Below are 12,738 nucleotides of genomic sequence, written 5' to 3' on the forward strand. Positions count from 1 at the left end.
AATTTGCAATCTCTGGCTAAACCTTGCATAAGAGTAACCTCATAATGACCTCTTGACTCTATTTGAAATCTCTCAGTCACTGAAATTTTATTTTGTTTCATTTCTCTTCCCCTTTTTGGTCAAGAAGGCTTCCTCAATCCCACGAAGCTGGGTCCAGGCTCAGCCTCGGGAGTCATGTCCCACATTGCCAGGGAGGTTTACACCCCTGGGAATCATGTCCCAAGTAGGGGGGAGGGAAGTGAGTTTATTTGCAGAGTTGGCTCGGAGAGAGAGGCCACATCTGAGCAGCCAAGGAGAGAACATGGGCTTTAAAGTTAGAGACCTGGATTCCAAACCTGATCTCATCCCTTCTTGCCTGTGGCTTTAGTTGAGGAACTTCACGTTCCTCCTCCCACTTCCTAGGGTGACTGTGAGAGTTAGTGGAAGGATTTGTGTGCCCTGGGGCTGGCACACCCCAGATGCTCAGGGAAGGCTGGTTCCCTGTCCCCATTCTCTACCACGGGCAGGTCCCCCAAGCTTCCAGGTGGCTCTGTATGTGAGCCGAACAGAACCGAAATCCAAGATGCCAAGGCATGTTGGAACCAGACTGTCCTGAATTCTCATTAAATTCAGCATGTGACACTTAGTAGAACTGGGCGAGGAAATATAGCAAGGTGTTAGCACAGCACCTGGCAGATCTCGGGAAGAACGAAAGCATGTCTAACAAACAGATTGCTCTTGTTCAGGCAGGATGGTGGGCTTATTTTGCAAACTGCAGGCTGCAAGTGAGAGACTGTCCAAAGGACCTCAGGCCAGCCCACTTCCTGAGGGAGAGCCCACCACAGCCATGACTTCTCCCCCAACCTGGGACTTCTGCCCACAGCCTGACTCTGGGGAGAATAAGATATGATATGATCCCAGAGTCGAGAGCTAGCTAGGGTGGAGGCTAGAGCATCGCAGGATGGGTCTGTGGGGACAGGCAGAGCTGGCACGGCCCTGGCCCCCTCTGTGGTCTTGGGCGTGCTTCTTAATTTCCATGGGCCTCACTTTTCCCACCTGCAAAGTGGACTGAGCAGGTGGTCCTCGAATGTCAGGGTTTATCTGAATCGCTGGTGGATTTTGATAAAATGCAGAGTCCCAGGCTTCACATGGACAAAGGCCTGGGCCAGGGGCCAAGAAGTGATTTTAACAAGGACGCTGGCGATTCTGATGCAGAAGTTTCAGGGGTGTGTTTCCCAGCAGCACTTGCCAGGGCGAACCCGCTGTTCGAATGCCTGGCACTTAGTGGGAGGTGCTGCGGGCAGGGGAGGTATAAGGGTCTCCTGCCCCACGGATTGCGTCTGATGGATGAACTTTGGTGACACGTTCCTTTTCCAGGATCCTCACTTTCTTGGAGTCTACGTACATCCCTCCCGCCTACATCTCAGAGATGGAGAAGGTAGCCAAGCAGGGGGACACCATCCTGGTGTCTGGGATGAAGACGGGGAGCTCCAAACTCAAGGCGCGCATCCAGGAGGCTGTTTATAAGGTGGGCCCTGGGGGTGGGGGAGGTGTGCAGGCGGAGGGGGACAGGGGAGGGATATGGTGGGGAGGGGAAAGGGTTGCCAGGGAGGGGGTGTGGGGAAAGGGTACAGAGGGAGGGGTGTGGGAGAGGGGGGCTGGGAAAGGGGTGTGGGGAAGAGGGGTGGGGGAGGTTTGGGGGTGTATGGGGAGGGGATGTAGGAGAGGGTCTTGGGGGAGGGGGACAAGGGTCCCCGGGTCCCCTGGGGTGGGGTCAGCCAGACTGTTCCACTTACACCCATGGACACATTTAATAGTAGAACCAACAGGCCATACTATAAAGGTTTCCCTGTTTATGAAACAGAAACTTTAGAGTGTGACTCCATATTTTTGCTTGTTTTTGAAAGAAAGGATTAAGGCCCCAGAGCCTACCAGCTCCAGAATCGCAAAGCATTTGCTCCTTCTTCAATCTTGAGGAAGATCCAGGAGCTGCACTAAAGAGAGAGTCTCAGTAACTAGCTCGTTTTCAATAAGTGCCCCCCTGCTCAGATACAGGAACATACCCAAGCATTTGGGGCTCTGTTAAAAAAAAATCTGGGGCCTCCCAGGTGTACTGCCTGCTGCCTTTCCCGCCACCCCAATTCAAGCCCTGAGACTAGTTGCTTGATGGTCCCATTTGTGGAGGACTGGGTCCCCCACCCCTACTCTCACCCCACATTGCCCCAGCCACACCAGTCCCTGCTTCCCCATCAGCATCCCATTTTGAGAGGGGTGGGAGTGGATGAAAGCAGAGCAGGTGAGCTGGTTCAGTGAAGCTCCTGGGGCTCATCCTGGTTCTTGTGGTGAACACCCATCACGCCTAGTCATGGAAGATGACCGCGGCCCACGTCTCCTTTCCATCTGCAAACCGAGGTCTTTGTTTCTGGTTGCACGGTTCCTGGAGCACAGGGGAGAAGGAAGGTGGTACTTCACTTGCCATTTAATTTTGTAAAGTAACAGAGAACGAGAAGCTTCCTCTGATTCACTCTCCCTCATGGTTTAGCCAGTAGTTTGGGGAGTTCCTGGAGGGTTTTGGAAACATGGACACATGCTGTGTTACAGAACTTGGTGGTTAGGATTTGCCTCTTTGGTTTACTGGGGTCCTGTGCCATGCCCAGGGCTAGGACGGGCTCTGACCACCACTGGGCAGGAAAGACAAACTTGCCGTCCTTCCTATGGTCAGTAAATAAATGGCCTTTCCAGAAAGCACCTGCTACAGAACCCAGCCCGAGGTAGGTGCCCAGAGCATTTTTTTAAACATGTCCAGGATTTTATTTAATTTATTATTTAGGGAGGGAACCAGTTGGATGTTACAGCTGTTTCAAAGGTGAATCCAAAGAGCAGAGATATGTATAAGTCATCAGGAATCCTGAAATGAACTTACAGGTAGATGCAAACAAGTCAGCATCCACGGGACAATAGTCACCTGCATCTCCATTTGAGAACATTTATTTGCATTTCTGTGGACCAGAACCATTTGCTTTACCATCAGTTTTCTACAATGTATAGAGTCATCAAACAGCTTAAAGACAATGAAACACCCAGACCCTTCTAGAATCAGAAAACTTGGAGAAGTGCTCTACTACAGGACCCCTGGCAATGTTTCTTCCATTTAAAATCTTCCACAATTTTTTCCTGAGCTTTCTGGGATAGGAAGGTGTGGGGTTTTGAGTGTCACCTTGTTTTTTTTCACCCTTTGCTTCCCAATCCCTAGGCAAACATCTTGGAAAGGTTTTGAGTTTTTCTTTCTTTCTCCTGGCCACCCTGCCTCCCCGTTCCCCCACACGCTCCCTTACCATTTCTGCCCTCTTCTTCATGCCAAGAACGTACGCCCTGCAGAAGTCAGGCTCCTGATTTTGGAGAACATCCTTCTGAACCCAGCGTACGATGTCTACCTGATGGTGGGGACCTCCATTCGCTACAAGGTGCAGAAAATCAGGCAAGGAAAAATTACAGGTGGGTCAGCCACTGCACCCGGTGATCGGGACAGATGTTTTCCGTTCAGTTTTATCAAAATCGAGAGCTCTCCACTGGTTGTGTTGCTGTGGGAAGGAGCACTCAAGTCGGCTTTGTCTCCTGTCTGACACTGACTGGCCGGACGACCTTGGGCAAGCCGGGGCCCTCTCTGGAGCTCAGTTTCTCCTTCACCATCCTCAGGCCCCTTCTGCCTTTGCCATGATGACAAACATGTGGATGTGGAGTTGTTCTGCAAATTCTAAAGTGCTGTAGCATGTGATGTATTTTAGATAATGAGTGTTCTTACTGTAGCACCATATCCTCCTAAGAATTATTTCATCTAAGTGTATATGCATTTAATAGCCAAAGCACAGGTTATAATATGCCTCAGGGGCAAGAGTGTTGAGCTCAGGGCCAGTCCTTCTGTGTAGCTGCAGACATGTCCAGGGGTAGGTGCCCTCCCCCAGTTGGCAGGCCACTGTGATGCCGTGCTGTCAGGTAAAGCATGTGTAGGAACTTCAGCATACAAGCAGCTTAAGCTTTGTGCCATAGACAGGGTCACTTAAAGTCACGCTCGGCTAGGAGCACTGTGTCTGGTTAGTTGTGATAGTGTTGCCGTCATCATTCAGAAGGTTTAGGAAGTCAACAACCTCCTACATCTGGGCCGAGTTGTTACCAACAAGGAGTAAGCTCATCAAAGGGAGACAAACTCATGTTTCTTGAGTGTAGACAGTGTGCTTTTTCTTTTTTTGCATGGTGAGGATGTTTGAAGCTGAGTTGTGATGTACCATCCAGAGTCCAACATTCACCCTAGTTTTTAGGAAAGCAGCTCTAAAAGGGCAGGTACAGCCATTGGTGGGGCTTTCTGAGACTCTCAGACAAGGAAGGTGGTTCAAAGGTGGAGCTCTGAGGACACTGACACAGCATCCTAACAAGGAATGCAACGGGTGACCGTGTCAAAAAGCCAAAGGGTGTGATAACGCGACCACTGACAAGAAAGTGGCACTGAGATCTGAAAGAAGATGGTTTGAAAAGCCCAGTCCTTAACTGATAACATTGAACTATGATGTGGCATTTTCTAAATGTTGGGCACGATGCTAAGTGCTTTTCATGTAACCCACTTAACCCTCATTTTATAACCCAACAACCCTATGAGGTGGGGATTTTGCTAACAACCCATTTTATGGATGAGGAAACTGAGGCACGGGAAAAGTGAAGATCACAAACCTTTTGGGCTCCTTCGGCTCCCTCCTCTAAGTGACTAAGGCTGAGGAGCCCAAAAGCTTTGTGATCTTCACCTTTTCTGAATCAGATGGAACTATCCCACCACCCCCATTCCACAAAACTTGCTAAGGATAGTTTATAGTTCTCCTGGGGCCTGGCGGAGATAGTCCCTTTGCATGGCTGATGGGAGCTGAAAGCTGACCACATCTGCCCCCACAGGGGAGGGCAAAGCCAGCATGGTTGGGAGGAGTGGGGTGGCTTCATACAGAGCTTTGAAGAGCTCTCCCTAAATTAGTTCAAGGGTCACAGGCCTGGGGAGCTACCCTTCTCCGGGTCCCAATATTACTTGCGGGGTCAGTGACTGACCTGTTACAGAAGTCAAATTGCAGCACACGAAAGATTCCCCGAGATGGGAAGCTGGCAGATTGTCTCTCTTTCATCAGTGGAGTAATGAGATGGAAAATTCCTCCAAAAAATAAGCACACCTGTGTGACGGATGATGCCGGTATGGATTGCCAGATGGAAGCCGTGGGAGAACGATGAGCCAACCATTTGCAAGACGTACAAATGCAAACATACTCTCCATTTTAGATGTTTTCTTTTTTTAATTGGTATATAATTCACATCACTGTCATGTATAACAGGTTTACTAGACAAGAAAGTTGGGGCAATGGAGTCATTACAGGAGAACTGAATTTCAGCAGGAAACCTACCCTATCTCTCACGACATCCTTTAGCAGGGTCAGGAATTACAGGTTGGATGACAGCTAACGAACTTACTAATGTGCTACATCATTATAACCCAACATGAACTCTTCATATTTTCTTTTGGGTTTCCTTCCTTACAGATGTAATTTTTCTTCTTTCCACATTTTTGTTGTTTCCCTTCGTTTGCCTTCCTTCATTCCCTACTTTTTTGGTGGTAGGGGCTGCATTTATTGAGTGCCTACTCTGTGATAGCTTTTTTTTTTTAATTCAGTTTTATTGGGATATATTCACATATCATACAGTCATCTGTGTGGTGCAATCATCTGTTCACGGTACCATCATATAGTTGTGCATTCATCACCCCAATCTATTTTTCGAACATTTTCTTTATACCAGAAAAAGTAAAAATAAGAATAAAAAATAAAAGTAAAAAAGAACACCCAAATCATCCCCCATCCCACCCTATGTTTCGTTTAGTTTTTGTCCCCATTTTTCTACTCATCCATCCATACACTGGATAAAGGGAGTGCGATCCACAAGGCTTTGTGATAGCATTTTTTTGGGCGTTGGTGAACAGTGAATGGCAGGGCTCACAGTCCAGTGGGGTCAGGAAAACAGTCAATTGAATAATAACCCCCATGAACATAAATCTATGGTTGGAGGTATGTGAGGATGAGGAGGGACACTCTATAGTAGCAGGGGTTGGAGGTATCCGTGGAGAGCCACAAAGCTCTAGCCCTGTTGGGTGTTTGGATTGGTTAAAGACCATAATCAAATTATAGGATGTAACAAACGTGGGAAGGATATGCTGGCTGCTGGAATTGGTATCTGAAAAGGACCCAAGCTGTTGGAATGGTGGAAATCCCTGAGCTAAGTGCACTAAGCTTTGGAAGCCTACCTGCATGAACAGATGTTGAGCTGGGGTTCATTTGGCAAATATTTGGGAGTTGAAGGGACCGTGAAGGCCAGCTCACACTCGAGCCAAGGCTGCCTGGAATGAATGCGCCCTGGGCTGCGTGAGCGGAGGCTGGGGTCTGAGGGAGGGGAGTGAGCCTCCCATCCCTCATGGCTCAGACCCGCCTCCCCAGGAGCCCCGTGGTCATCCCTGGAGTTCACATGGGCGAGGGGAGCTCTGACAATTAGAAGCACATCCAGAAGGTTGACCAGGGCAGGGAGGGTTCAGAGACCGTGTCTCTTAGAAGAATGTGGGCCACTTGGCCTTGAAAAGGGCAGCCTCAGGGAGAGCCATTTACAACCTCCAGATTGTAGCAGGGATGTTCTGGGACCCCAGGAGCAGCCTTTCTCTGTTTGTGGTCCCAGAGCTGGACAGAAACAGTGATTCAAACATCTGCAAAGGACTTCCATACATATTCCCTCTTATGAGTAGAGTTCCATGTTACAAGAGGTATTTAAGGAGTCTGTCAAACAACCTCCTTGTTCTCTTACTCTTAGGGTTTTGTAAAGAGGGTTTTATCTGCGTTACACAAGGTCCCTTGAGTATGTTCAGTTTCCAGAAGGGCCTCACTCTTTTGGAGAGTAAGGTAATGTTGCTTTATTGAGGAATTGCATTTACCCTCGGTGCACTGCCGTCACATTCTGAACATGCGGCACCTAATCTGCCAGAATCTGCCTGACTCTGCTAAGTTTCCCCTAATTAAGGGACAAGGACATGGGCAGTGTATTCACATAGGGTTTCTCAAACCCTAGCATGCGTCAGAACCACCTGAAGGGTTTGTTAGACACAGGTTGCTGGGCCCCCACCCTAAGAGTTTCTGATTCAGCAGATCTGGGGTGTGAGCAATAATCTGCAGTTCCCGGATGATGCCGCTGGTCCAGGGACCACACTTTGAGAACCCCCTGCTCTCGGGGAAATCACTGGGGACCTGAATCCTGGGAATTCTGAAGAGAGCTTTAGCTGAAACTCCTCTGGGAGCCTTAACTTGGGCCCTTGCCATGTCAGACCCTGTACTGGGACTCAGAGAGGAATGGGGAGGAGTGGAAAATTGCCAGCTGTTCCTCTCTCTTGCTGGAGGTAGAACATGACCACACTGTTAATCAGTGAGTGGTTTATGGGGGTGATTCTAAGAAGCCAGGGGAGGGAATGCAGACACAGTCGGGTCCTCCTGAGTGGGAATCCCAGCTCTGCTTCTCACTAGCTGTGGGAAGATGAGCAAGTTTCTCATCTGGATTTCAACATTTCTTCCAGCTGTACCATGGGGATATCAGTAGTACCCATTTTGTGGGTTGTTGAGGAATAAAATGAGGTCATGTGTGTAGAAAGCACTGATCAGCTCTGATGCATCTCAATTTCTCCGTCAGTGTAGCTGTTATTATATCAAAAATGCCAGTAATCTCTACCTACCTTGTGAGAAAGACTGACACAGATGGAGTGGAGTTGCAGAACCCATCATTTCCTTGGTGAAATTGTTCTCTGTCCTGGCTCAGGCAGGGCGAGTTCTTTTCCACAAAATGTTCTCACCGTGACATAGAGCAGAGAAACGTTGATGGATCGTCAGGATAGCAACCGAGTAAATTCTCTGCAAATTATAGACCCAGCTCCTGGGAACCCAGCAGGAGACCACTGACCAGGGCCTTTTTAGAAACCTCTAGAGGTCAGACAGATCCAGTGGAACCCGCCATGGTCCCTTAGATGCAGAACCAAAGAGTGCACTTATTTCTGTGAAAGTTCCCTGCTGCAGTGAACAGAAACCAGGCTAATGTCAGTATCCTTCAAGCAGTTGGCAATTGGAGTCAGAAGCTGCAGTTAATTTAAAAAGAGAGGAAAAAAAGCAGCTTCCAGCAGTCACACACACAAAAAGCCATTGCTTCTGAAAATTCATGGAGAGTGTCAGCTTTGTCCCAGGGCCTGGAGAATAGTATTAAAATGTTAGAAACGGAAAAAAAAATTAAGCAAAAAACCCCAGCAGCTGTAAGCACAGCAGGATACAGAGATTAAGGGATATTGATGTATTGGCTGCTAACATTTCACCTCTCTATCTCTCTCTCTCTCTCTCTGCTTCCGTCCTTTGTGTTGTGTTTTGGGTTTGGGGATCCAGAACTCGCTATGCCTTCCGATCAGTATGAGCTGCAGCTCCAGAACAACGTCCCAGGCCCTGATGGTGACCAGGCCCAGCCCGTGACCATGTTGGACCAGGAAACGTCCACGGTGACCGCAGTGCACCTGGGACAGAGCAGCCTCGTCCTCGGCCACCGAAGTATCCTCTTCCCTGGCTCGTGTGTGTGCAAAACAGCTGCTTATTTGAAGTCAAGCCATTCTTCTCCCTGAAAGCCAGGCTGGGCTAAAAATAGCCCTGTTTTCCCTCAACAGTCTAAAAATCATAAAGAACCAAAATAGCAACACCGCCAAGTGGAATTGCTCACCTCTGCAGATGACTCATTGGAGAGGCTCCCAGAAAGGGGAGGTGGTGGCGGGAACAGAGCGGCGCTCCTCGTCTCTGGAAACTTCTCTGGGGTCTGCAGCCTCGGCTGGGGCCATGTCCACACCGGCATATAGATTGTTGAGGTTCCAAATCTGCTTCTGTGCCCCATGTGGTCTCCGGTGTCTCTTGGGGAGATTCTCCTTTGCTGGTATAGAAAGCACGGTGAGTCGTTTGACTCTGAAAAAACTGCTTTGCTAAGCCAGTGGTTGCAGCCCTACGTCTATGCATGTGATGGCTTGACAACCATCGAGCCCTCTGAGCCAAGCTGAAACCTACTAGCTGGTTTGTGTTTTGTTCCTTAATGGAGAATTCAGGTATCCGCATGCAGGGGGCTTCCAGGTTACCCAACAGCACGATTTACGTGGTTGAACCGGGATACCTGGGTGAGTGTTGGCCTCCTGGGACCTCCTGCCTGTTGCTTGTTTATAATTAGGTGAGGGGATGAAAAAGGAAAAGGAAAGCAATCGCCCCATGAAAATGCGTCACTCTGTGGCCAGCTCCTTCACCTTGGAGGCCAGGGCACACCAGCCCTCCACCCTGCTCTTGGGCAGGCTGCTCACCAGCCCTTCCCCGAGTCCTTGGGTTTGAACAGCAGGGAGGGGAGGCCTGAGGTCCTGCAGCTGGAAGGTTCATCAGGACAGAGAAACGGGCCAGGGTAGAGCAGTGGAGGTTTTGCATCTCCTGGTTTTATACCAGGGCATGGTCCAGACCTGACTGTTGCTAGGGACGTCTGGAGGTTGGGGGACCAGTGTTCGGCTCAGTTATTTAGGGACCCTAAGATGATAGTAAAATGGTAGATGCCTTGGGGAGGAGGATGGGGGAGGCATTTGGCCTAGAGAGGAGGGGTGGAATCCCCATGGAGGACACAGAGAGGCACAGCCAGGGCCTGGAGGTTTCTATAACAGAGCAGCTTAAGTGATGTCCAGGACATACCTGTCGGCCTACATCTCCATGGCAACCTTTCCTTTGGTTCTGGTTGACTCACCTAGTGTGCCAAAGTAGTTTGGTCAAAATAGCATCTGACTGACATGCAGCAAAAACCCTAAGGGCATCTTATTAGTCACCCCTTGAGGTTGTTGTTTGTTTCAGAGCCAAGTCCACTACCTCTGACCAGGTAATAGCACTAGGTAGAGTTGCCCTTTCTGTTTTTTGTTTTTTGTTTTTTTTTTTTTTGACTATTCTATATACCTGGGACTGGGCTGGGTGCTGGAGTTCTAGGTGAAGTAAGACAAGGGTCCTTATGCTTGGTTTCAAGAAAACGAGATCCCTTGCAGTCAGGCAGTGACAGAACAGTGGTAAATAGCCAAAACATGTAAGTGCACAGGGAAGGCTTCTAACAGATGATATTTGAGGAAGGCTTTTGCTCAGAGGTAGCTTCTTTTAAGGAGAGGGCATGACGGGCATGGGGACTGACTTTAGCCATGGTGCAGAGATGTGAAAACACACAGTACTGTGCAGATTAGAGACCTGGAAAGGCAGAGCAGGCTCACATAGGAGAGGGCTCTCCCTGCAGGCTTAAGAGCTTAGATTTGCCCGTGCAGAGGATGAAGTTGGAGTGAGCACTTGAGCATCAGAGTGGGATGTGTTTATCACTGATCCCAGAGAATCTGAGGGATCAGCCTAGGTTTTGAGGGCTCAGGGTTGATGATAGCATCAGCTCTCAGCCTCCAGAGCCCCTAGTCATTCTCTGAGGAGGAGAGCCTCTGCTCCTGTACTGTTGGTGGGTTGGTCCTATCCTTCCTCTTAAACAGACCATTTCTCATCCCCCTCTGTCCCCGGTATCCCATGTGGTCATACTCTGCTGCCTTCCTGCTTTGTAGGGTTTTCCATTCACCCCGGTGACAGGTGGGTGCTGGAGACTGGCCGCCTGTATGAAATGACGGTCGAGGTGTTTGATAAGTCTAGCAACAAGGTCTACCTGTCGGACGTGAGTGCCTGCCCTGGGTCCTGGGAGGGGGGCAAGGTGGGGTGGGAAGCTCTGCTGCTGGGTCCTCCTGGGGCATTGCAAGGCCCTGCAAGCCCATGAGTCCACCTATCATGCAGATCTCCTTAGGGGACAGGGAGGCAGGGGAGGATGCCCCAAGCAGCAGGGACAAGGAGGCTGTGATGGGGGAGGCAGCCTCTGCCCGCTCCCCGCCTCCCCTTCCTTCTCCTTTAACTTGGGGATCTCAGAGCACTGAGAATCCATTCTCCCCCCATACTGCAAAGGACTTCTTGACCTTCCCCTCGCCGGGCCAGGACTACCTTGTACCTCTGCCCAGTAGGGAGGCTCTATGTGAGAGACGCCCAGGCCAGTCAACCTCCTGGCTCTGGAAAGAAATGTAATACAATTAGGGGAGATACAGGGGAATCTTTGGCCTCTTCTGCAGAAAATTCCCAGGATTGTCAGTTAGAACATCCAGGAACTTTCTAGTGGTGTCTGAGGTTTTGGAAGGAGGAGACAAGTTCACCCCTCGGCTTCTTTGCAAAAGTTGTCGCTTTCTTTATTCTATCAAACAAAGAGTTGGCTGATCACCTTTACTTTAAGTTAGTCTTATAGGGATTTTGATTCATTTTCCAAATACGTATTTTTTACACTTGGCAGTTTCCTCATTGAGACTTCGGGGGCTAAGGAGGTTGACAGGAGGTCCCATGCTCCCTGGGGGCTGAACTCCCCGGGGGTAACCAGAGCAGCTTGCCAGTCACACGGAAGACTGCTAAGAGGGCCCAGATACAGAGCAAATCGGAAAACTCAGCCTCCCTCGGCCCCTCTCCCTGTGTCCGAAGGCCTCTGAGCCCAGAGGCCCGTTGACCTGGCCTGGCTGCTGATTTAGGGCCCTTTTCCTTCTTTCCTGCATCCCAACTTCCCTGAGTCATCCCCAAAGCATCTCTCGGCCGCCCTGCCTTGCCTTTCAGAACATCCGAATCGAAACCATGCTTCCTCCTGAGTTCTTCGAGGTGCTCTGGTCTTCCCAGAACGGGTCGTACCATCACGTCAGGGCGATAAGGAGGGGCCAGACGACCATCGAGGCGGCGCTCACCTCCGTGGTGGACCAGGTGGGTCGGTCCTGAGGTGCCCTCAGCCTGCCTCCGCGGGGCAGAAGCTTCCAACTGGGTTGGGAGGCGCCCTGGGGAGTGGAGAGCCCGACTGGGAACTGGGGGACCAAATCTCCACCCAGCTGGTGCCAAGGGGGTTTCCATTCCCCCTGGGGGCTCAGGCTCCCCAGCTGCACGGAGGTTGGAGGAGAGGTAGAAGGCTTTGGGCTTGTCCGTTAGGAATGCCCCTCTTCCTCGCCCCTATCCCTGCCCCAGTTTCAGCAAGCCTGCTCCTTCTAGACTGGGATAGAAACCCTTGTTTTGGGAAATAGTGTTCTGGTCCTGGGCCAGTAATGGGCTAGGGACAAGCTCTGCCCCGTCTAGAAGGCAGGCCACTTGGGACTTTCAAGGTCTATTAATTTTTTGTACTTAAAAGGTCCATCAGTTTCAGGTTGGAGCAGGTTTATAGTGACTGGAAAATTAGCATGGGTTTTCCCAGGTTTTTACCCCCGTGCAAAACCTCTCACAGACCTGTGAGAAGCAGCTGGGAGTAACAGAAAAATGGTCTTTGTACCGGACAGTGGATTTTTTTAAATTTTTTTTGTTAAATTCAGTTTTATTGAAATACATTCACACACCATAGAATCATCTATGATATACGATCCACTGTCCACAGTATGATGACATAGTTATGCATTCATCACCACAATCGATCTCTGAACATTTTCCTTACATCAGAAAGAACCAGAACAAGAATAAAAAATAAAAGTGAAAAAAGAACACCCAAATCATCCCCCCATCCCACCCCATTTGTCCTTTAGTTTTTATCCCCATTCCTCCACTCATCCATACACTAGCTAAAGGGGGTGTGATCCAC

At 49.7% G+C, this 12,738-nt stretch overlaps 1 protein-coding gene across 2 annotated transcripts in view; it reads left to right on the forward strand.

The window, feature by feature from the left end:
* NUP210 (nucleoporin 210) overlaps positions 1–12,738 on the forward strand; it is a 134,165-nt gene that overhangs the window by 31,067 nt on the left and 90,360 nt on the right. Inside the window, exons 5-10 of one of the 2 annotated variants that reach the window (XM_037802788.1) lie at positions 1,357–1,507; positions 3,342–3,474; positions 8,463–8,621; positions 9,161–9,229; positions 10,667–10,773; positions 11,742–11,882. In XM_037802788.1, coding sequence (XP_037658716.1) covers positions 1,357–1,507; positions 3,342–3,474; positions 8,463–8,621; positions 9,161–9,229; positions 10,667–10,773; positions 11,742–11,882 — 760 coding nt within the window. Of the gene's footprint in view, positions 1–1,356; positions 1,508–3,341; positions 3,475–8,462; positions 8,622–8,665; positions 9,009–9,160; positions 9,230–10,666; positions 10,774–11,741; positions 11,883–12,738 lie in introns of those variants that run through there. The other variant, XM_037802792.1, reaches the window with a different exon arrangement.

This window comes from Choloepus didactylus, chromosome 1 (genome assembly GCF_015220235.1).
Source record: "Choloepus didactylus isolate mChoDid1 chromosome 1, mChoDid1.pri, whole genome shotgun sequence".
NCBI classification, from domain to species: domain Eukaryota; kingdom Metazoa; phylum Chordata; class Mammalia; order Pilosa; family Megalonychidae; genus Choloepus; species Choloepus didactylus.